This window comes from Chroicocephalus ridibundus, chromosome 6 (assembly GCF_963924245.1).
Source record: "Chroicocephalus ridibundus chromosome 6, bChrRid1.1, whole genome shotgun sequence".
NCBI classification, from domain to species: domain Eukaryota; kingdom Metazoa; phylum Chordata; class Aves; order Charadriiformes; family Laridae; genus Chroicocephalus; species Chroicocephalus ridibundus.
In genome coordinates this window covers 19,335,151-19,360,369 of record NC_086289.1, presented here as the reverse complement: position 1 = coordinate 19,360,369, position 25,219 = coordinate 19,335,151, and the positions used below count along the sequence as shown (strand labels likewise).

The window sequence follows — 25,219 nt, the reverse complement described above, 5'->3', positions numbered from 1 at the left end:
AAGGGCTGTAATTTTATTTTAGTTCTTCTCTCACCTCTAAATCTCCAGGTTCACGATACTCTGCATCAATCTTCATACCTTTTGCATCATGAATTTGCCACTCTGGTTTCACCGTATGCTCCTATTTTTCAGCCACGTTTGTCTTTTAAGTCTGGTCTCTTTTTAGTTCAGCCTGCATTTGTTTCCTTGTTTCCATCATAAGTTATACTCTTGTGTGTGCATTCTTTAATTTCAAGCCTCGCTTACTTTGTCCCATTGATCAATCATATACGGTACTTAAGGTACAAGCTGCAGCGTACATATAGCCATCTGTAGGGCCCTATAGCATTCCTATTGAAGGATTTATTACGCCTTGTAGTCAGTGCTGTTAACTGAATGAAGTAATGAAGTGAATTTGATACTCAGTTTATGCCACGTTCTCTTCCGTTTTACTCCAGGCGTCACTTATTTTATTAAGAGCCATTCAGAGTTAAGGGATCCAATGGATCTGTTTTGCTCAGGTTGTCTGGGTGACATGGCTCCATGTGCATATAACCCGTGAGCAGCAGCAGAGCTCTGCCCAGCCTGGCTGAGGCGGAGGCTGGACCTGTCTGGGAGAGGCGCGGGCCTGGGCCGTCTGCTGGTGCGGCTTTATCGTGCCACTAGCGTGTGCCTTGCCATGCAGGAATGTCACCTTTGAGTTCTAACCGCTTGGTGTTGTATATCGTGAGCATCTTCGCAATGCAATTCTGGAGTCCTCAGCACGAGAAGGACATGGACCTGTTGGAATGGGTCCAGTGGAGGGCCATGAAGATGCTCCGAGGGCTGGAGCACCTCTCCTGTGAGGACTGGCTGAGAGAGTTGGGGTTGTTCAGCCTGGAGAAGGGAAGGCTCTGGGGAGACCTTATGGCAACCTTCAAGTACCTAAAGGGGGCCTACAGGGAAGTTGGGGAGGGACTTTTTATCAGGGAGTGTAGTGATAGCACGAGGGGTAACTGTTTCAAACTGAAAGAGGGGAGATTTAGATTGGATATTAGGAAGAAAATCTTTCCTGTGAGGGTGGTGAGGCACTGGAAGAGGTTGCCTAGGGAAGTTGTGGATGCTCCATCCCTGGAAGTGTTCAAGGCCAGGCTGGATGAGGCTTTGAGCAGCCTGGTCTGGTGGGAGGTGTCCCTGACAGGTGTTTGGTGTATTTAGTGTTTGCAGCCTCTGTCTTTGCTTGCTTTTCCCATTCTGACTGCTTCTGTCCATCTAGCCAGTCAGAAGGTGTTGCACTTGGGCTGACGGTGAAGTTTCAATCTGAGATCATCAGCACAAAAAGCCCAAGTGTGCGCTAAACTGAAGTACTGAGAGCCAAAGACATGACAATCTCAAAACGAGAGAAGATGAATGAGGATTTTGTTTTGTGATACTCTGCTAGAAAAGCATTTGATGTAATCACAGTTTTGATGACTGTAAGAAAAAAGACCTTAATAATTACACTTGGAGATGCAAGGGGGTTGATAATTAACCTGTAGATGTTAAATTATCTACACTCACTGGAAATTTAAGTACCAGTTATTAATATTACTTCCCGCGTCTTCGGTAACAAATCACAAATAATTACACTTTATTGAAAAATAGTTCCATAATGTAGTATAAACCACAGTGGAGTTAAGAAAACAACAAATGAATGTGTTAGCAAAGTAACCCTTTCAAAAGTTGCTTTTCCAGAATGCCATTCATTCCCAAAGGGAATAATTAAGTAGCTTGTAGAAAATTCAATTTGGTGTCATCCCTCAAAGTAGTTTATGCTATTATTACATACCTACACTGAAGATCCCACTTTATTGCTGACATAAGTTAGAAAGCTTAAGCATAAGGCCACAGCAATTCTTCATTTGTTCCAGGAGTGCAGAAACCTCTGGAACATAGTCTTATCGGTCTATACGGCTCTGCATTTTACTTTTAATAACAGCAGAGAATACCAAGATAGTTTGTGATTTACCTCTGAATTTTCTGAGTTCTACCGATTTATGTACAAAGGCCAGATTTTTCTTGCTACTACAAACGTGGAGGTTTTTTGCTTCCAGCTTTCCCAGGGGATGTTTCATGCAGACGACTGAGTTTAGATTTAACATAGGCCTCATTCACATACTGACGCTTCCTTTGCAATATATAACATGACTCAGTTAAATAGGTAACAACGAGGCGGGGGGATTTTTATGGTAGCCGCATGGCAAAAAAGTAAGGCAATCTGTCAGGCTCAGTAGACTACGAAGAGCTTGTGCTGATGCCGTTATATCCTAAATAATGCTTGAAACACAAGAATGACGATGGAGCAACTCCCTTGCCTGAAACCTATGGTATCAGGTAAGAACATTCCTTTAAAATTAAAGAAACTACAATTTTATCGGTGGCAGCCCGTGGTATATCTTTACTGCCACTTTGTATTACGGAAGGTCAAATTATCGAGTTAATTGAAGCCTCAAACTACAAATCTGGCACCACAGTGCTTTTAACTGCCAGGCCAGCTTTTGGTAAATATGGTCTCAGACAAAATGTCCTGGTTTGAGTTTTCTCAGTTTAATTCACTGCAAAACCAGGGAAGTTTATTTTCCTCTTTGAATCCATGGATAAAGTGTGCAATTGATTGTTACTATGAGTTCTAAAACACTGACGGACAGAGGGACCAGGAAACCATTACTTCAGCTCATTAAATACAGATCCTAGTACCATAGGTTAATAAATCAGTTAGCTTTTGAAGTGCAAAACACTTATAATCTTTTCTCCTTTGTGTTACATAATGAATCAATTATAAAATGGTGTTTTTCTTCAAATTCATTAAATTTCAGTTCCCATTCTAAAACAGTTTGACATGTAACATCAGTTAAAACAGCTTTGATCTGTTAATCTTTAATTAGGAATGTCATTCACCTGTTACAAAACTTAAATTTTAAGATTCTGAATACACGTACATTAAATTGTATAACTTCTTGAATATTGTATCCTTTTGGTCACCAAAGGCAAGTATCAAGTTCAAAGTACAGGCGATATTCATCTGCAAATCAGAACATGTCAATAATTTCTAATTCATGAGACTAAATTATTCCTTTAGAGAAACAGCAAAAAGTACAAACGCAAAGACTAAAACTGATCTATTAAACAAAAATTTTTTGCTTGCTAGATTAAATTATAAATGATTTAAGAATTTTGGTTTAACAGTATTGCACAATCACTAAAGGCTGGTTTAACTGCTAATCTTTAGAATGATTTTAAAAGAAGGTGAACTTCCAAAAGTATAACCTTTTCGTGCTGAATCATCATCATGGCAGATCAAAGGAAATGCAGGAGAAGACCCGTTTCTGTAGTTTGGTCCTTTGTCACCTTTCATAGCCAGCACCAACTAGAATGTACCTAATGGCTGCTAACAGTGTACGGAATGCAGAGAGTTTGCATCCAGATTCAAGTGTGCAACCCATACAATATTTTATCAGTCATTGGCCTATCATCTTGAGACAATTACGTGCTGAAAAAAAAATCCATCTTGAAAAAGACCCCACGTGTTCTGTTATCTCTTCCTATGAGAGCACGGAAATGAATCCTACGTCTTCTAGTAAACAACAACTGGAAGAAGATTGCTTTGTGGGTCCTCTTGCATTCAAATCAGCCAGCAGCAGAGGTGCTGGGATGGCACCAGCAAAAGACAGGGCTGTTTGTTTCTGCTACAGCCTGCAAAGGCTTGATGTGCTCCAGTTTCTTTCAGAACCTTTGCTAGCCAAGAAGTAAGGCTGTGTACTACCAGCTAAAAAGATGGAAATATTTATCAAATGTCAGCTGGAGGACAGAGATACCTGTATGACTTTATATGCCAAGTAATCTCAGGACTGTTTTCTCAAATGAAGGTGTAATCTCTCTCTGTGTTTTATCAGAACTAGTCAGTCTTTTCTACTATGTTCACTAAACCACAGTTTCAACTCTACAGACTGTAACTTGCAGATAAGAGTTTGAAGTCTTAAATGGAAAAAGGTGTGTCTGTGTGAGTTGCAGTTTATGAAACTACAGCAGATAAAGAGAAATAACTTTCTGGAGCTTATTCAGGTTCTTTTTCTTCTGGGTATGCGTTTTGCAACCTGCCACACTGTTTAACCATCAAATTAGGTAGCCCAATTCACGGAAATGGAGAAAACTCAATCTATTTGCAGCCTCTTCTATGTGATAATTTAACAAACTAAACAATGTTCTTTCACACCATCAGTTATCTGGGACAGTTCTAAAGGGAGCATTTTAAAGGCTAGAATGTTCCTTTGTGGCAACAGAATAATTTTGAATAACATTTTAAAACTTGCTTTGATATAAAAGCTCTTATGCTTAACAGTCTGAAAATCTCGCACCCAGAAAAGTCATATTGGAGCAGAAGAATACAACGCTGCACATTGTAAAAGTTGCTGTCAATTGTCAAGTTTTCAATATTATATTTTTGATATTTTTGGAGCTCTTAACCTAAGATTATACTGCCAAATCCAAGCTTATACTATGCAAAATATTAATATATGATATGCAGCAGGCATTTTGTTAGCTTCAGTTATGCTCTGTGAAAATATTTTTGCCAGTGAAACTTTTGCGGCTAGCTAGAAATCAGGGATAAATTCGCTATGACAAATCGAAATAACGGAGCTTGCCCAATTTCTGAGTTCCAAATGCTGTGTTAGGACGCAGAACGTTCTTCATAAGGCACCACTGAAGCAAGTAATATCACATCAGGATTATCGTAACGGCTGAATAAGTGCTTCTGATCTGAAGCCTTCCTGATAAATTGTATTTTTCAGGATGCACTTAATGCATATTCATAGCATCTGCTCAGTGTTTCATTAGTGGGCAAAATATCAGTGCTTTCTTATTAAAGTCTTGTGAAGTTTCAGCCAACGCTTAGATGTGAGGGAACTTCACTTTTGCATTTTGAGAGTGGATTTGTAAATCTGAGAACAGCCCCGTGGCAAGGTTGGAGTGGGTATTTGGGTTGATTTGGAAAAAAGGTGAACTTAGAAGTAAAGCACAGCAGTAAATTTAGATAAAGGGTTTCCAGGAGAGTCCTAAAAGATAGCAGGAGACTTTGATAAGAAACATCAATATTTTATAGGGTTAGAAAATAACTCCGCAAAGCCACATTGAGAAATGTTGTGAATGACCTTTTAAGACATAGTCAATTTTCCAAGTGAAATAAATGCATCCATATAGGATGAAATTTTATGAGGAAAGGTATTTATTATCGTCTGTTGGCATACTCTGAGATGCAGAGTAACGTGTGTAGCAACAAATAGCTGCTGATCTGCTCAGCATGATTTTGAACAAATTGATTTTCTTATTTTTTTAAGTGAATAATTTATAATGGATCAAAATATACATAATGTATCAAAACTTTTGTATCTAGTGGGTACTTTATATGAAGAGCTATTGGACATATAGTATTAAAGCCTTTGAAAAGTAAATATGAACTAGCAATTCAAGCAGCAAGATGAACATAGAATTAAAGGCTTTAGATAAATGAATTAAACAAATATACTGGTTGATTTGGGTTTTCATCTTACAGAAGTTCACTATCTATATGCAAATTATCAGTAGTATTGGGGATTTTTCATATTTACCATAACTCCAAAATGTCTCACAGCAAAGGAATTACTGCTGTTGCTAATAGAAACATGTCCTCAAATACACAGAAATGAAAAGTAGCAAATGAAGGTTTAAGTCACTCTCTGGTAAGCTATATTAATGAATATAATCATTCACTGTAAAATAACACTTTTATTCCTGTGCTAGCTGCACAGTGGCTCTATGAACTTAATAATTTTCATTACATCTTAGTCGATCTTCAGAGAGAACAGTATATATTTTCTTTTAGTTAATTAAAGCTGGTAATACGATATCCATGACTTCATCTGCGTGTTTGTGCCAGCATACTTTGAAAATAATTGTATCAAATCCAACGTAGGGCTTAACTTCTGAGGTGCCTGATGCCCAAAATGAAACGCCATTGCCTATTTTAGGCATATAGGCTTCTTCTGCGGTGTCTGAGAAGGGGCTGGGAGCCTCTGACTGGGATCTGAGAGCAATAAAGCTTCTTTCGACTAGTCAGTATAATACCCTGCGTTATCCTTGAAACTGCTTTCTGGAACTGGGATATGCCCACTGTTTTTTGGGTTCATTCTGAGACAGGCATCTATGTTCTTTTCTTTCAAAGAATCTCGGTGGAGATCTTTATTTTCTTTGAAATGGCAATTGTATTGTGGGCACAGGCATTTTATAGAAAAGAAGCTATTGTTTATAATACTCGCTATGGACAGTGACTCTTACCCTAAGAGAGCTGATCCTCAGCTGTCTCTCAATGAAGCACCAAATTACTACGGTCTTCTGACTTGGTGGTGGAACGGTTTCCCTTTCTGCTATTGATGTAACGCTCTTTTATGGGGAAAAACATTTGAGGTTTGTGGGACAAACAGAATTTCTAGAGGCTTGATTCTGGAGGATGGGGTGATGAAGCTCATAGAAACACAGAATTACAGAATCATAGGGTTGCAAGGTACCTCTGGAGATCATCTAGTCCAACCCCCCTGCCAGAGCAGGGTCACCTAGAGCAGGTTGCACAGGAACGCGTCCAGGTGGGTTTTGAATGTCTCCAGAGCTGGACACTCCACCACCTCTCTGGGCAGCCTGTTCAGTGCTCTGCCACCCTCAAAGTAAAGAAGTTCCTCCTCATGTTTAGGTGGAACTTCCTATGCTCAAGTTTGTGCCCATTACCTCTTGTCCTGTCCCCGGGCACCACTGAAAGGAGCCTGGCCCCATCCTCCTGACACCCACCCTTTAAGTATTTATAAGTGTTGATGAGATCCCCCCTCAGCCATCTATTTTCCAGACTGAAGAGACCCAAATCCCCCAGTCGTTCTTCCTAAGAGAGGTGTTCCAGTCCCCTAATCATCTTGGTAGCTCTCTGCTGCACCCTCTCCAGGAGTTCCCTGTCCCTCTTGAACTGGGGAGCCCACAGCTGGACACAGTACTCCAGGTGTGGCCTCACCAAGGCAGAGTAAAGGGGGAGGATGACCTCCCTCAACCTGCTGGCCACACTCTTCTTGATGCACCCCAGGATGCCATTGGCCTTCTTGGCTACGAGGGCACATTGCTGGCTCATGGTCATCCTGTTGTCTACCAGGACTCCCAGGTCTGTTTCAGCTGAGCTGCTCTCCAGCAGGTCAGCCCCCAACCTGTACTGGTGCATGGGGTTATTCCTCCCCAGGTGCAGCACCCTACACTTGCCCTTATTGAATTTCATAAGGTTCCTCTTTGCGCAGATTTCCAGCCTGTCCGGGTCTCTCTGTATGGCGGCACAGCCTTCCGGTGTGTCAGTCGCCCCCCAGCTTTGTGTCATTGGTGAACTTGCTGAGGGTGCACTCTATCCCCTCATCCAGGTCATTGATGAATATATTGAAGAGGACTGGACCCAGTACTGACCCCTGGGGAACACCACTCATCACTGACCTCCAACTAGACTCTGTGCCCCTAATCACGACCCTCTGAGCTCTGACTTTCAACCAGTTATCTACCCACCTTGCTGTCCATTCATCTAACCCACACTTCCTAAGCTTCCCTATGAGGATGCTGTGGGAGACCGTGTCGAACCATGTCATCTGGGAAACAGTGAACTTGAGTCCTGGTTTCTGGTTCCAGAATTTTATTCACATCTTTGTCTGTACTTTTACAATACATCCACCTCATAAAAACTCCTTAAATGTAAATTAACTTAGAATCATAGAATCATTTAGGTTGGAAAAGACCCTTGGGATCATCAAGTCCAACCATCAACCCCACTCTACAAAGTTCTCCCCTACACCGTATCCCCTAACACCACATCTAAATGACTCTTAAACACATTCAGGGATGGTGACTCCACCACCTCGCTGGGCAGCCTATTCCAGTGTCTGACATCTTAAGTACTAGGCTACGGAGTCATGTCCCCTTCAGTCCCATTTTGGTCCAATTAACATTGAGTTGTTTTCTGCAAAGGGCCTTTGTTTAGAAGGGGCAGACGATGCTCCTGTCACTGTGAATAGCCTACTGGCTGGAGCGCTCTGGGAGTAAGGAGGGTGTGGATTTGATGTGAGCCTTGATGCCAGATTTTCCGTGTAATAAGTGCGTGCTCTGACCATTTTATAACATAGATACTAGCACTGTCGCAACCGTCTCTAAAAGAAGGCGACCATACCTGTGACATGTAGAGCTCTGGTGGGTGCTCAGTCTGCACTCGTTGGGTTGGCAACTTGGGCAGAGGAGCTCCTGTTCGTATGGGCTGGCTCTGGCACTGCATTCCTCTGGCTCAGGAGCAAAACCGCTCCTTTGCAGGATTTTTCAGTCCAACAGAAAAGTGTCTGTTTAGAGACGTCCGTGCTGCAGTGGCAGCTAATTGGGGGTATTTTGGGATCACAATACTAGAAATATTTTATTCAGTCCCACAAAACACATTTCCTTTAGGATAAGTTTTTATTAGATATACTGTATTCTTGTTAAAAAATTACTATTTGGTTAATATGCGTGGCAAAATTAGAGCTTGGTTTCACTTTGTTATCACACTCAAATTTGAAAGCCAGCTATTCCAATGTGGGAGGTCTTAGTGATTTGAAACGGGTGGCAGCTTTTCTACTTTTTTTCTCTTTGCTTTCTTCTTGCCCTTGCTGCCCGATTTCAATAAACCGATCACTCTCCGTATCTTAATCTTCATAATGTTTTAGATGAGAAATAAGCTTGTAGTTGGGCATTTTTATCCAACGATTCATCTATAAATCATGATAATGAATAAAATTATTTTATTTAGTTAATTGCTATCCAGTTGTAAGTTGTTATTAAATTTTAATTTCCTACCAGTAATTACTCTTCAGAAATCATATTTTATTCAGTCTGTAAATCCACTGCACCATTTGTGGTGCTATTATACCTGTGACATTGTAATAGCAAGAGTGAAAATCAAATCAACATTCTGCTGACAGAATAAGAGCAGTAAATGTCAAACTAATGAATATAGAGTGAGCATATGTAAATGGCCTAGGAAAGCAGAGAGATTCTTGGCATTTCTCATTTTAAGCATAGATCAACCTAAGTTTCACCATGTGAAAGAAGCTTACTCAGTTCATCTGCCCTGGCTGTAACTTCATCAGAAATTGTTTAAGGGCTTCATGTTCTTGCTAAAAATTAAGTAACGGTTAACAGATGTCTAGTTTGGCAAGAATAAATTAAGAACTGGGATAGCACAAAGATTCCTTTCCATTCAGTGAAATGACAGCTAGACTCAGAAGAAAGGGAACTGGAAAGGTAAGGCGTTTTTTCTGCTCCATTCCCACCAACTAGCTCCTCAGAGGGAGTTGGATGAGACCTTTCGCAGGGGACACTTCTCTAAGAAGAGAGGGTTAATTGTGACCTGGTGTGCCATGGGAAGATGTTTGGTGACCTGACTTTGGGAGTGTCTAACTTCCCAGACGAACTTCCCGGTCTAACTTCAAGACTAACTTCAGAGGATTTCCTAGACAATATGTTATATAACTCATTTAAATAGAACTAGAAGCAAAACCAAATCCATATTTGGATTGTGTTATTCAATAAATTGGATGAAATACCCTTTCTGGTCTGATCAGTCATCTTCTGGAATGAAAACCTTTGAGTGTTTGCCCTTCCCTTAAAAGGCTTGAATAGATGAAATCAGCTTTTACTGAGGAGAGACCAATCTCGAGCTGATCAGTAGGGCCTGAGCCAGTGTTCTTGTAGCCGTGCTGGTGCTCAACAAACCAAACCACACCACCCTTTCATCAGGAGAGTCGTTAAAATTTCCTGTCTCATTCTTTCAGTTCAGCGTTAACCAACAAGTGTAGGTACCTTTCTTTAACGTCAATTTTGATACAGTAAGGATTTTAAATGAGTCAAGCTAAAAAAAAATGAATCAGGTTTTCTTTGTAGATGAGAATGTCTTCTATGAATCTAAATTAAAATCACTTAAACAAATGGATTCTCTATTTTCTGTAGCATTAGTTCAAAGAAAGCACATGACACAGGGATTAGTATTCAGTAGACTTATTTTATTGTACAAAAGTAATTACCTTTTAAATACTATCCAAATTAACATTTTAATATCCCTCTGGGCTTATACATTTTAAAAGCATAATATAACTCAGTACCTAATACTGGAGAACCCTATTTCCTTTTCTACTAAATTAGTCTGCTAGTTTGCAACGCAAGTGGCAGCAATTCTTTTTTTTTTTTTTTTTTTCTTTTCGGGATAAGACACTCAACACTTTCAGCGTAGGCCACTTACAGTTTGAAGAGCTTAGTTTCCTTGTATTTGTGTTTCTTGGTAAGCTATTTGTGGGCAATAGTCTCTTACGTTAACCATCTTTATATTTTACTGCATCTCAGGGAAAAATATATGACTTAAAACACAGAGTTCCAGCTCAATCCTCTGGTAACTTTTGCATATTAAAAGTCTTGGCAGACTTGAAATAATATATAAAACTCATTTTTATCTATTAAAATTATCAAGAGCATCTGACTTTTCATATTATACATAGAAACGTATTTTCTTGCTTTCACATAACTTTTTCAACAGTGCGTTTTATAATAAGAAGAAAAGCTTTCTTCTTTTATCATTGTGTTTATTTTCTACTCGGGTCTGAAGCAAATTTATCACTTTGTCATCTGAATAAAGCCAGCTAATTTAGCAAGAACTTTAAACTAAAATCAAGGCAGCAGCTAAGAAAAGGCTTTAATTTTGTAAAGCACAGATCAATCTGGACAAAAAACAGGCGACAAGGGAAGGACAGGAGATATAGAATAAGGGGGTAGCAGGCTGATCCACCAAATAACTCAGCTAACTGTTGACCCCAAACACACCTATGGACAACAAGGCAGGCTGGGGCTCATAGTGAAAGATCGAGGGTTTTGCAAAACTTCTGGAAAATTAATTTTATTTATTAAAAATGACAAATGTTGTAATAGCTACCACAAGGCAGCCCTGTGAAAACGCAAAGCGTCGCTGTCACGCCCCAGCACAGGTTTGGTGACTGAGCTAGAAAGGCATCTTCTGTAGATCCAAGCTGTGAATCTGAGCCTTGTTTCTGGCGTTATTCGCTCTGTTGGACTTCTGTCTATAGCCCGGGGACCTGGATTATCTCTGTGTAAGGCAAGTCCCTGTGCTGTTTTTGTACTACTGGCTACAGAAACTATTGAAAGCTCAACTCGTTATCCCAGCAGGCCATCTAATCTCTTGACTTCTTTTGATCAGCCCTACTTTTTTCTAATCCTCTAAAACATTGTATGCGTTATTTGCTAGTCTTGAATACGTACTTAGGCTTGAGTGACTCTTCTAGTTACTGCGTGGGTTTGTGCATTGGTGACAGACCTGACAGTTACAGTAGGAAAAAAAAATGAGCTTCATCGTGCATGACAATGTGTCAGTGTTCTGTTGTTTCCAGCGTTCTTTGTGGTGTTCACATGTCTGAAAACTCCTGGATGAAAAACTGCTGATGAAAATATCAGGCAGAACTGCAACTTTATACGTGTGTGAGCGTGTGCGTGTGTATATATATGTATACACTTATCTATCTAGAATTGTAGATCCCTAACAGCTAAAAGCTCTTTCTGACTCTTTTCCCATCCGTTATATCTCTCCTAAAGCATAAATTTTCACTTAACCTTAAAATGACAGCATTAAAAAAACACATGAATTTTGAAAAACACTTATCACTGGTAGGAGTTTTTTATTTGTTGGGGTTTTTTAATCATTTAAATTATTCATATGATGTGTAATTTTTCCATTTCTCTTGAAGTTAAGGTTTTCACACAACATCATGAACAAGGGAAGTGGCAGTCCAATTCATCTAAGTAAAATTGTTTCATTTCCTTTGTGAAACGGACATGCAAGAGAGACCATACAGCTTAAAAATGAGTTTCAGAGTCTGACCACTGCCCTTTATTTTAAGGTTTGCAGTTTTTTTAAAAGAAGAAAGAGACTGGAGATTTTTACTGTTATATTTAGCATCTCCCTTTCTCACTAGGTCTGGTTATACTATTATTTGCCAGTGTAATTTTGACTCCAGTCAAGATTCTCTGAACGTATTCTCATGTAATTCAATCGGAACTGGTCCTTTGACAATAACTGTCCCATTTCACATTAAATACTTAAGGCTAACCAAGTAAAAAAATAACCCGTGTCATTCTCTTTGGGGAAATAAAGCAAATTATGGGACTCATGTTGTTTTAAATGCAGAGTTTACAGTGATTACTTTTTCCAGTGAAGTACTGAAGAGAGTCTTGCTGACCTCGTACAATGAAGGTGTGCTACTCCGCTGCGCTCCGGTGTAACCACAGGAGCGAGCTTAGGGTGTCAGGATAACGAGCAGCAGATGAGTTAGGCTCTCTCTTCTAGGTTTTATATAGGCTTAGCATGGATTGTTTTGCATTCCTTCTCTACCTCTTGCTGACAAGCGATGAATTGGCTTGTGCTGGTATACCTGGCTCTTTATTTAGGTAACTGTTGTGAACTTGTATGTTAATTTAAATAGCGGAAATCAAAGCTGTAATGGCAAGTGTAGCGGACGATTTACCAGCAGCGTTTTGGTTAAACTGCAAGTAGGGGACTAAATTATCACAAATCACACAGCTATGGAAATAAGGCAAGTGCTCATCGAGATGTACCTTTAAAGAAGATAGCCTTTAGGAATGGCATATCCCACTGCATTGTGGGTTGTGTAACCACACACAGTTTGGAAACTCTGAGGGGAAATGAATACAAGAAGCTCAAAAAAAAAAAATGTTCAGAGGCATACCTAAGGAATGAATCCTTGAATCAATTTTCCCTGGGACAAATGGTCATTAATGCTTGCCTATTTATTTTTTGTCAAGTCAAAGGGGTTTATTTTAATTATAACCAAACATTAGCAGAAACAACCCTTCTTAAATACGTTTTTTAAAAAATAACAAATGTTGTGATACTAGTCTAGTCTGGCTAGACGGTAAGACAAAAACCAAAGTGCTATGGAAATTCTCCAACCTATTATAGTTATTTGAGTTAAAATGAGAGAAAAATGATTTTTATAAATTGTCAGATGATGAAAATTACGTTAAAGCAATCTATTTGTAAATTAACTGTGGTGTAATATGTGCGCGTTATAATTCTATCCCTTACTTTTGTCAGAGTGTAAAGTAGAGGCAACTTTTTTAAAAGGTTAAGGAGAACAAACTGTGTGTATGTTAACAAGTAAACAGCCGCTTACTTAGTACAACAGAACGCTTTTACAAAAATCGGTCTTTTATTGTTGCCTTTCTCCATCCCATTCCAGGTGCATAGCATGTCTTTAACACGAGCCCTGAAAGCACACACAGAGCCACCATTTGCTTGAAAACCTCTTTTTGCAGTACAACAAAATACATCCGGTATCACCGACGATCCCTGAATATTAATACCAACGTTACGATCCACAAGCATGGTAAATGCAAATCAATGCTCTTCTACGTTGTTTGAAGCGGTGGAAATCTGTACAGTGCTTCATCTTTGAGTTTTAGCTGCATTTTTGTTTCCTCACCCCGTGTGCCAAACTCTTATTGCTGAAATGATTTGGCTTTCTCAGGCAGAAAACTCTTTTCATTTGTATATAGCAGCACTTTTCTCCATAACAAACAAGATGTGACTGCTTCCAGTAGAAATGTATTTAATGTAATGTATTGAGCTCATTGAGTATTTTTAGCACATTCCCATCAAAAGAAGATGAAGTACATTTCATAAATCTATCCGGTTCTTCAGAAGCCAACTCTTCATTTTTCTTCTTCCAGTTCTGGCTTGGCTTTTTCTGGCTGCTTTGATGCACATTTGGTCATGACTCTTTTTCCCTGGAGAAATCAGAACTTCTCCTGTTTTTTAAAAAAAGTGGATGAATTAGATGAGAAATGTCCTGGAGCAACTAAAAGCCCTGATCCAGATACCACAGAAATAAATGGAAACATTTCTTAAGAGGCAATTAGATCATGTCTAACGAGATAATTCTCAGAGGACCCGTACAAAGGAGGAAGCTAGGGGAAAGTGGAGGGTTCTGCTGGTTGTCAAGTCCTTTGTGCTCATCTCATTTTGGGTTGCTGTGAGAACTGAGGAAGTTCCCAGTCTGTTTTACACAATTCAGTGGCAGAAACCCAAAATGAATACAGAAAATGTAGCTGGTTTTACCGAGAGCCCCACATCTGGCCCAGCCTTCCAGCCTCCGGTGGCAGCACAAGCCTACGCATGTGTCACTGCTCGTGGGGACCTCACGTGTGCAAGAGAGGGAGAAAGGAGCCAGAGCAATAGTGAAGACTTCTCCCTCAATTTCACAAAATCATCTATAGACAAATAATTACTGCAAAGGCTTTGCACAGAACATACATCTTAGCTGCGACGACATTGTATTTTATCCTACCTATAACACCATCACTCTAATTATAGTTAGGGCAAATTCCTGTCCCTCTTCTCAAGTTTGGTGAAGGGAAGAACCAATCCTCTACAGTAACCAGGCTGCAATGTTCTAAGAGAAACAGCTGTGAGATCACAAGAAAAGGCACCCTAGCTCCAGTTCTGCCTGCCTACAGCATGCAGCGAAGTAACCCTTCGTCTCGTTACAGCCTCCCTATTGAAATCATTGAATTACACCAGTACACACAGCCACTTGCTCCAGCATTCCTTAGTGAAAGTCTCCATTAATTACATATGCAAGGTAAACAGTCTAAAATTGTTGGTAAGTAGGTCTTACTCAGTTTGGAAACACAGACCATTAAGATATTAATTTCTGTATTTCTATGAAGCAGATGTAATATTTTGTCATTGTGGTGTTTAAGATTACAAAAATATCATGATTGGTTTTACTTATTGGGTGTGATTGTTCTGCTTTTGCAACTATTGTTGGGAAGTAAATGTTCATTTAATTTGTGTAATTTTTCCTTGCAACCATCTTCAGGATGGTAGATTTGACGGAAGAATCTCTGAGATTTTATCACAGACCTCCTGAAATCCTGGTTAGGTTGGTCAAAGATGCAAAGTTCTCTGAGACATTAGTGAGTTTATCCAGATGCATTCTGCTATATTTTTCCACGCTTTAAAACATAGATTCTCTAGAAGGGCTGAACCAACCCCATATTACAGTGGCTGTCTTTTTCTTCTCCTGCAGAAAGTAAAAATAAGTATACTGTAAACACAATTTTCTGGAACTAGCAAGACCACACAACTACTGAATTAACGAAATATTGTTGTTTTTGACTAAGTAGATATAAAGCTAAAAGGAAAATATTTATTCAGTCTGGTATGTTGGTTTATAAAAATGCATTGGTCTCTTCTGGAAACTTTGATACATCTGTATGTATTTTTTTGCTGAAGTAACTTGATTAGTTCTACGTGAAAGATCCTAAATGACAGAAATAATAATTTGAATCAGTGAAGTCACAAAGTTACAAATCATTAAAATATCATCCCCTACATTAATCGTATATTAATATATTTAAGAAAATACAATATCTCAGTGGGTTTGGTTTGGTTTTTTGTTGTTTCCTTTTTTGCTTGCAATGGAGAAAAATCAATCTGGGGAATCATAAGCATCTTTCAGTTAGCAGCAAGTAGAAGCCATTCTGCCCTATTGGAAATATTGCTACGTGAGAAGGAGTTTGGCAACGCAGCAGGGCAACTGAAAGGGGTGCCAGAATGGTGAGTGTGAGGAATGGCAGGCCTATTCGGCAAAATGTTTAGAAAACGGGTAGAGAAAACAGTTTTAATTCACTTCAAACTCATGCTGAACCCACTCTTCGGTGGCAATAACTACTTAAGAGATTAAAAGGAATAAAGAGGGGTATAAGTTTGTACATCTTGAAGGTTGCAAAGATTGCTCTTCTAATGCGGCGCTTCTTAGGCTATTTTTTTATTTATTTACTTGAGCTCTCCTCTTAAAAAAAAAAAAAGAAAAATCCAATCCTCATCATTCCTACCTCTGTGAAATAAGGGGTTGAGTGTCTTCTGTTTGGGATAATAATTTTGCACGCTGACTATTCCCCATGTCTCTGAATTTTCTCTTTTCCCTCTCTCTGTGTCTTGCTGACAAATATTGTTTTAAAGGACAAGAACTGGTTTTTAAGCAAACCGTGAACCAGATTTAACGATACATTGACCTTGCATGTTTTCTGAGAATATTATACTTTGAATAGTTTTTCCTGAAAGATAAGAAAAATAATACGGAAATCTAAGTGGATAGCTAGAGGAAAGCAACAGGACAAACGGCATTGTTTCAAAACTCCTTCGAGTTCTGTACCTACAGCATCTTGGTCAGCGATCCCAAAACTTACCTCAGTGATGTTCTTTTAATGATGCTGCGCTGACCCCAGTGTCTGGAGCAGAGGCTGCCTGGAAATCCATTTTTCCTGACATAAAGCTGGGGTGGGGGAGTGAACGGATTCTGTCTGCATTATTTGTAGTATTAATTTGATAAAAATTCCCTTCTCCATGTCGCATTGTAGGAGATTTATTTCACACCATTTGACATATCTTTCTACAGGTGGTGTTAGGTAGTAAATCATCTGAACAGAGCACGAAAAACATTGCTTTTCTTTTAATGAAACTGAAATGTGAAGCAATAGACATATAATAATGAGATACTATCATAAATTCATATGTTTTACTACTCTGCTATTTCTTTCCCAGTGAGACTCTTGCTAAACAGAGGAGTTTGGTACGTGCAAATACTGTGCTCCGGCATTAAACCTACACACTGGTTGACTGCGGGAGCTGGGAGAAAACGTTAGGGATGAGGCTTCTGCCACCGAGGGTCTCCCTCAAGAAAGCAGTACCGAGTGAGCAAGGGGAGTACAGTTTTCCATGATGCATTAATAGTGCAACAAAACCTTCACTTTTATTTGAACGGGGAGGAAAAATACCACGGGGAAATACTGTATGTTGTTACTGCCTGGTTCTACTGCAGGTTAACTGCTACTGCTGCATGGGAGAGTGGTTTACCGTAGGCGAGCAGCACATTTACAACCGCAGCTGTCAGCAGGAATGGCAATGAAGAAATATGGTCAGATGTGACACTTGAGAACCTCTGAGCAACAGTTACTCATTTGACACTGGGTAATTAACTCAATAGAACGAGAGAGAGATGGGAAGGGAGCAGGGTGGGCAGGGAAGGCTGTAAAAACTAACCAAACCAAACTCTTTTCAAAACCATTATCTCAAATTCTGTTCCAAGGGCGTTGCATACAGAGGGGGAGAATTGTTCAGTCGCAGCCTATTCATCTAAAGCATTACTGCAAGCTGCTGTGTGACCCGGTTATTGAGGAAAAACGTCATAAATACAGTGCATCTGAGCAGGACAAGACTAGAAGGATGAAGGGACTTCCTGGTAAAGTGCAACGCGTACATTGGCTGCTGTATCACAGACGTGAGGCGTGCCACGGAAAGACGGTTTCAAGTAAAGGAGGCCCATTCAGGCCTCCCTCGCCTGGGGTCCTTTGAGAGCTAGTGGTGCCTTTAGGGATAAATTACAGACAGGGTATGGCTAATACCATATAATGAGCTGTGTAAGGGTTATCTTTTTTTTATGCCCCTTTCAGAGCTTTGCTCTTAGGCTTTTATTTTGGTCACCGCTGATGTTTATCTTGGGTAAAAATGTGTTTGCTGTCCTGAGAGGTAGGCTCAGGGAAGGATCTCTGGCACAGCTGTGACTAAAACTCTTTTGAGGGAACTGCCTCAGTGGCCGCTCTCGAGGACCGCTTTAGAGGTGAACAAAGAGAGGTACAAAGTAAAGATGGTGTGACTGGCACCTCCCTGTGTTGACGTCTGGATAATTCTGGCAACACCTGAAGATCTCGGGCTGCAGCTGAAGACTGTGACTGAGTGGCTGCTTGTGCTGGATGAAGAGGTGGTCTAGATGCTGGCAGCAGTTGCACAGCTGCTTCCTGACTTCCTCAGCTCCTAGAATAGACTATGGTAATCACTCTGAAATCACTGCCTGAGCGTTTCCTAGAGTTTTTCCCAAGTGTTCCTTTGTTTTTCCCAGTGTTTAGGCATGCTATAGCTGAGTGATCGTTCCCTGAGCCAGAATAGCCAGCTACTTTTCCTCAGAAATGCCAACCGGAAAAGCAAAAAAAGCCCCAACCTAAAAATGCATTTGGTGACTTCAATCCCTGAATAAGGAGAAGTAAATTCCCACTCGAGAGAGAGAGCAAGCCCAAGAGCTAAACAGCCTCGTGAGATCCTGGAAAGCAAACAGAAGTGCAATGTGTGCATGAACTAAGCACAATTGTCAAAAAAACTTGTCGGCCTAGTAAATGGAAGCAAAATTTGGTCCCATTTTTCTGCCACCGTCAGCATCCAGAAATCACATAGTGACTAGAAATCAATTTCGGACGTAGTGGCTGGTAGAAAGATGGTCTAGGACATACAGCAATAAGACTAAGCTTTCTAATCAGAAACGCTGCACGTGGGTACTGTAGCTAATAACAAATGCTGTGTTGAGTTTCCCCAAACAAAAAAATCCAGCTGGGTTAAGGCCAGTTCTGCACTGTAGTTAATGGCAAACCTACTCTCTAGGGTAGCTTTTTACAGGCTTTCTTGTTTTCTGGACTGTGCTGCCCTGTGCACCTACGGACCCGCACCAACCTTTCCTTTCAAACACTCGAATGTTGCACAGAGTGACAGCTACCTTCGTAGAAAGCCTGAGATTGTCCGATATTTCAAGTCTTTCACACTCTGTAGGTAACAAGGGACTTCTCACATCTCAGACTGTGGCTTGAAAGGATAAGAGAGCTGAAACCTTCCAAACCTCCCAGGAGTGGGGTTACGGAGTTAGCTGTCACTGTCGCCCACATCCTTCCATGACTACAGTTCGTGGATTCAGACAGCGGGCGCTGTTTCTTAAAAAGAAAGATTGGCTTAGATTTCATTGCTTTTACCTCGCAACAGATCTTACCTAAATTCAAGGTTTATTTTGTGCTGCTATTAATTTTTTTTTTTTTTTTTTTAAATAGGGGTTTGCTGACGTGCAGAGCCCAGCTCCCCTTTAAGCAATGAGGTAGCAACAGTCTTTTCACTGGGATTGTGCAAGCATGTTTTAGAAAGGTTTGTGTCTTTATCCTCAAAGTCATGGATATTTACCCTTAGATTTTTGCGTGTTTTCCCAAAAAGTAGCTTTCCAATCACAAGTCTGAAACTTAGAACTGTTTCCATGTCTTGCTTCCTATGTGTCACCTTTCTCTGTCTTTATTCAGTTAGTGTTACACTGGCCTCCCGATGCTCTGGCTTGTTCTGAGGTTTTTATATTCCCATTTTCTCACAGACACATCTTTTTGATTCACCTCCCTCACTTTCTCATAGAAACATGGGAAAGGACGCACAGACCAAGGCTGTAAACTCTTTTAGGGTTCAGTACTAGCATGTACCAGGCTGCATGCATGATGGTGTAGACTTCTCTCGCACCCATTGATGTGTTACATCTTTGTCAGATGAGTAGTGAATTATCTGATTTTTAAAAAATACTACTGCTGCGGTTAAGTATTTTTATGTAGTTCTATTTATTAACCTTTTATAAAATCCTGTTCTTAAACCCAAGCAATTATTTCCTTGTGCTTCTTATCTAAGCCTCTTTTAGTTATAATTCTGTCTGAAAGTTTTCTCCTCTTCTCAATGCCGTGCTACCCATGCGCGTGGATAATGGGACATTCTTCTAAGCTTCTTAACTTCTTTATTTTTTCCCTCAAATCCAGCTCTATCTAACAACAGCTTCCATTTGCCACATAGCTGTGTTTTGTTTTGGCTGCATGAAGAGACTTGGTTTTTTCTTTTGTTCTTCTCGTTTCTTTCCAAACGTATCCGGAGATGAAAGGTAGCTGTTTATCTCCAAAAACTTCAAGGATTGATACGCAGCCCATAACAAGTCTTGTTCTTCCCTGGGCTCTCATTACCTGAAACAGATGGCAGAGGGGAGGTGGAGTCCTGCAGGATGCATTCCCTGAGGAAAGCAATTGCCTTTAGTGACAGTTGGGCAAATGTCAATTTCTGACTCATAAGACATATATTTCATTTAAAAAAAAAAAAAAATCTTATTTGGAGGAAAAAACAGCTTCTCAGACTTTCCTGCATAATAAAAATGGCCGAAACTTTTCCAACCAGAATTCTGAAATCAGCTTCAGAGTTTTATAATCCCACTTGGAATCTTCACAGATACTTTTATTTATATGTTCTCCTATATATCCTCTCACAGGGGAAAAAAAATTACAGAAGACCTGTGACCTCCTTATTTACGCTAGGAACTAAAAAAGAAAAAGCAAATGCTACTTTGACAGGTAACAAAGTCAGAAACATCATTAATTTCAGGCAGAATATGGAAAATATGCTTGACTTAACATCAGCTCTACTCTGCGCTACAGAGCTGGTGGATATTCTGGGCCAAAATCTGTTTTTTGTCCTTCTGCACGTAATACTGTCGGAATATTTAAAAGAAATCGGACTGTTCCAAATCAATTTGCAACTTCTTTAGAAAACTTTTTTGAAGCTGGGATATAGCCTGTCTCTTACTATTACAAAACTGTGATCCTTCTCTAAAAATGAGGTCAAAACGTACTTCCTACTCTATGTATCCTAGTGCATAAATCTATCTAAATTGGTTTAAGCTTGTTTTCTGTACACAGCTCAGCACATCGATCCAGGTCTTGGGTATCTATCATTTCCCAGCTCAAGTGTTTGCAATGATGCCTGTATGCTTTGAACAAGGCATCTGGCACAAACTTCTCTCGCCTTAGTCCAAATTGACATTGCTGAATTCATTTAAGTCATTTTGGCTTCATATTTGAGAAAGTGGGGACAGAAGCTAGCCTGAAGTGTGATTTGCCGCTGAGGCAATGTGGTAATGAACATCACGTCTTCTCATTGATGTCCTGACATCTGAAAAAGTAGATGGAGCTCTGAAACAGTCTTCATTCACCAGTGTATCTATCCTCGTGCTTCCTCTGGAACATGGTGTGCAGTGCAAACTCGGTCCAGAAAAAGCATCTTGTTCTTATGAATTGTTCTAAGTTTATTATTATTTTAGGTTATTATAGTAATATATTACATAATCAGTGCATTTTATATTAATACATTAGTACTAACATATTAATATAACTAATGCATTTATTATCATTAGATTTTAAATACAAATATTGTTGTAATACTTGACCCTGCTCCACTGAGGGAAGAGCTTTGTTACCAGAGTCAGGAGAAGTAGAATCACATACTTGGATGAGCTGCGGTGGTGGGGCAAACAACTAGAAACCGTAAATTATCTTGATTCTTACACAAGGCAAAGCTTTAAATCATTTTAAGCAGAAGTGATAACCAAAATCAGTTTGTAAGGATAAAGTCCAGATGTCTATGAACCTCATAAAGTCTTATGTTTATTTTTTCCTTACTGACTTCAGAAAGGAAAGAAATCCCAAGAAGCTAGTAGAGCTTTCAATGTGACAATAAATTAACTACCGAAGTGGAAGAAGGACTAGCCATACATCAACAGAAACTACTTGAGCACAGTCAGAGACTCCATCTAGATTAGAGAAGGGCTCAACTAGTAAAGCCAAGAGAATTAAAGAAAGAAAAGATGGACAAAGACCAGACAGCTCCTGAAATAAACTGTAATCAGACATATTTGTAATGTCAGAAATATAGGACAAGATCTTTACCTGATGTAACTGGCATAGCAGCACGGCAGCTAATTGTGCTGCATGACTGTATGCAGCAGGAGATGTTGGTCCATGGGACTTTACTCGGACTCTTGTATTCGCATTGGAAGTGTAACATACTCTTTCAGTGCCATAGTTGCTGTGCAAAGGCAACATTAAATTTCACAAAGTAGTTTATTTCCAGGCAATCTGGTAAATTAATGTTTAATGGATATATGGTTTTTTATAATAAAGACTATTTCTAAGCAGTAGAAGTTCTTTGATCCAGCTTCGTCTTAAATGATTTATTTTTATAACAACAAAGTAGAAAGCAATGAATTATACTGAACTTTTCACCATTCTCAGGTCTTTATTGCAGAAAAAAATCTCTAGGGTACAAGATGCATCCAACATTCAGACCTACTAAAAGTTGCCTGGGGCCAAGGGCCGAACAAATAGGTTAGGCCAACTTTGCTCTCTCCTCACTAGCAACTCAAACATCCTGCACCACCTTTTACCCTCCCCCTTTTTGTTATTCCTCTTACATCCACATTCTTTAGACGGTCCTCTTGTTTCTCCAGGCTTGCTAGGACTGGTGGGCTGTACGGGAATTAACCTTGCTACCTTCCAGTTTCTTGATGACTGCATTAACAGTGCTCAAGAAGCCTGGTTCTTCCCATAACTCTTCTTCCAAATCTGTGGGGGAAAAAAGCTAATGTGATAAAACAATAAATTATCATAGTAAAGGATGAGTTGACCTTACAGAACAAATTCTGGCTTTTCTGCAAGCTTCAGAGCCTCATGCATCCCTGCAGCTGATAGTTTCCGGTTGATATTCCTATATCTGCATTGCAGGAGATTGCGATAAGTTGTCCTTAGGTCTCGATTGAAGAAGGCATATATAAAAGGGTTAATGAGAGAGTTTGCATAACCCAACCATAGAAATGTTCTCTCCACCCACAGTGGGATACAGCTGCACGCTGTACCGCAGATGAAGGGCCGGGCGGTTGAGAGGAGGAAGAAGGGCAGCCAGCAGACAGTGAAAGCCCCAACAATAATCCCAAGCGTAGTGGCAGCTTTCTGTTCTCTTTTAAAGATGGAAATGTTCTTCTTGTCATGCTTTAGGAGTCGTGAAAAATTAGTACATTCTTCAGATTCTTTGTGCAGTTTTATAACTCCGTTCATAGAAATCCCTTCCATTTCTTCTGGCCGGGGAAAACCAGCAAACTTGTGTTTAGCAGCACTCCTCTTGGCAGCTTTGTAAATCTGATAGTACATGAAAAGCATCACTGACATCGGGATATAAAATGCAACTGCTGTGGAGTATATGGTGTAGCCGAAGTCTTGGCTGATCAAACAAACCTTTTCGTCATTTACGTTTTGGGCCCAACCGAAGAGAGGGGGTATAGTGATAGAGGCAGATAAGAGCCATACACACAGGATCATTTTGGCCATACACTTCCCATTCTGCCTTACAGGGTAGGTAAGAGGTCTTGTTATTCCCAGGTACCTAGAACGATAACGTAGAGTTACTATACAGTGCAGTGGTTCACTGATAAAAGTTATTTTATGTAGCCTGCTCTAAAATAAAACACCTTTGGCTAAGGCTTCCATTTGATATTTTTCATTCCTCTCAGCATGTATTTCATACCTATAAAGTCACGTGTCTTTCACTTGAAAATTTATAGTGCTGATATTCTGTATAAAAGGTCTTTAATTCTAGAAGAAAATCTCCCGTTAACCACAAAGGACTGGGATTTTAATGAATTTGTGCAATCTTCATACAGATAATTATTTTTTTGTTGTGGTTATTAAGGAACTTCTGAAACCTAAATTTCATTTGGGTAGCTTAGGAAATGTTGGATTATAAATGAACACTCGCTTCACAAAGCCTACCATTTTTTGTATTGAGCGCGTGGTTAAGTTAAAACAAGCATGCGTTTGTCTTCCTCTTCATCCTTACATATTCAACACTTATGAAGACCCCTCCCACTAAACTGAGATGATGAGCTGTCTTCCTTACCTTCATGTTTCAGACAGGAATGACAAATGGTAAACTTATGTCAAGAGTAGATTATTTCAATACTACAATAATTCTTTTTAGCATCATTTAATTAGAAAGAAATGACATTTATTCAACATTCAAACTTCTTCTGAACAAAATAACAATCTTATCACAGTATCAGTTCAAGAAGACCTGGTGAAAAAACATAGTTGTACTAGAAGCTGAGTATAAAGTGGTAAATTGTGAACAGACAAGAAAAATATTTATATGTCAAGTTTCCATAGAAAAAAAAAAGAAGTACACCAACAACTTCTATGTTTCCTACGCTGTAACAGCTTAGACCATGTATTTTTGTTCTAAGTAAAAAAAAATAATCACTACTGCCCTATGTAGCTGGACAGCAATACGAAAAGTTTGTGTTTACTCTCAACTACAAAAATTTCTTTTATTTCCTCTCTAACTGTAGGAAGTTTCTCTTAGATGGAATTGGATGCCTTTTGTATATCTAACACTTTTACTTTGAAATTTGGTTTCTGTTCAACAGGAACCTACCTATGAGCTAAGGTTAACTTCTCAAATTGTCCTTTTTTTCCTCCCCGAAAAGAAAGAATTTTGAGAAAAATCAGTGTGACTCACGTTGCTACTCATAACAGAAATGGTTTCAAATTGGGTTTCAGAACAACATTTCAAGAGGTACCAGTCTTTAGTTGCACAGTGAAGGTTTTGGAGGGTTACAAACAAGAAATATAGTAACGTGATTAAAAATATTTTTGAAGCCTTTTTTGTCTCTCTAGTCACCTAGCAAATCAAATATGAGTATTTGCCTGGCTCTGCAGAATGCTGCATTGTTGATTTTACTGCAATGCAGTAAATTACGGCCGCTGCTGCTGCTGTACACAAGAACCCCCAGGTATGCTACAGTTTTGGAAGGATAAAGCATCCTTTCATGATCTGCTCTGACAAGTAACAACAGTCTCTCTCAACAACATCATTGATTTTACAATACTGCTATGGCAAGTGTTACACAAAGGACAGGACTGGTTTATTGTGCCCTATTCTTGACAGCGTGCACAAGTACGTTACAGCAGGCTGGTATTGTGCCAACGAAGCTGTGCCTGGTGGGGCCACGAGCTAAGAACAGTTATTAAAATTGGCTGGGATCAGAGCAGTGTGACACACGGACCGTGCTATTAAAAAAGGCTGTTTCTTGTGCACCTCACCATCAGCATCAGAATATCGACACTTCGCCTGCTCCAGCAGCTGTGGGCATACTGTAGCCTCCACGGAGATTTCTGGTTTACAGCATCACGGCCAAAACTGCGCTCCCAAGGAGCTGAGAGTTTTCCGAGGCACTCCAAGATGTAGAAGAGCAGGGTTAATGCGGTGAAGTTACAGATTTTAACTGCCTAAGGGTTACATTATTCTGCTCTAAGCAATGTAACTGAGAACCACATGATTTAGCTACCAAAGAGTTAAACACATCTTTTGTGCAGAGCTTGCTTGTCACTTACAATGTGCTGTTTTAAAAAA

At 39.7% G+C, this 25,219-nt stretch overlaps 1 protein-coding gene across 2 annotated transcripts in view; it reads right to left on the bottom strand.

Moving 5' to 3' along the window:
• Nucleotides 1-10,133: 10,133 nt before the first annotated feature.
• The window catches only part of HTR7 (5-hydroxytryptamine receptor 7), a 37,106-nt gene continuing 22,020 nt past the window's right edge, over nucleotides 10,134-25,219 (bottom strand). The window contains exons 2-3 of one of the 2 annotated variants that reach the window (XM_063339613.1): nucleotides 22,448-23,194; nucleotides 10,134-13,896 (exon numbers count right to left, since the gene is read on the bottom strand). In XM_063339613.1, the coding sequence (XP_063195683.1) occupies nucleotides 13,860-13,896; nucleotides 22,448-23,194 (784 nt within the window). In that variant the 3' untranslated portion in view covers nucleotides 10,134-13,859. Of the gene's footprint in view, nucleotides 13,897-21,196; nucleotides 23,195-25,219 lie in introns of those variants that run through there. The other variant, XM_063339616.1, reaches the window with a different exon arrangement.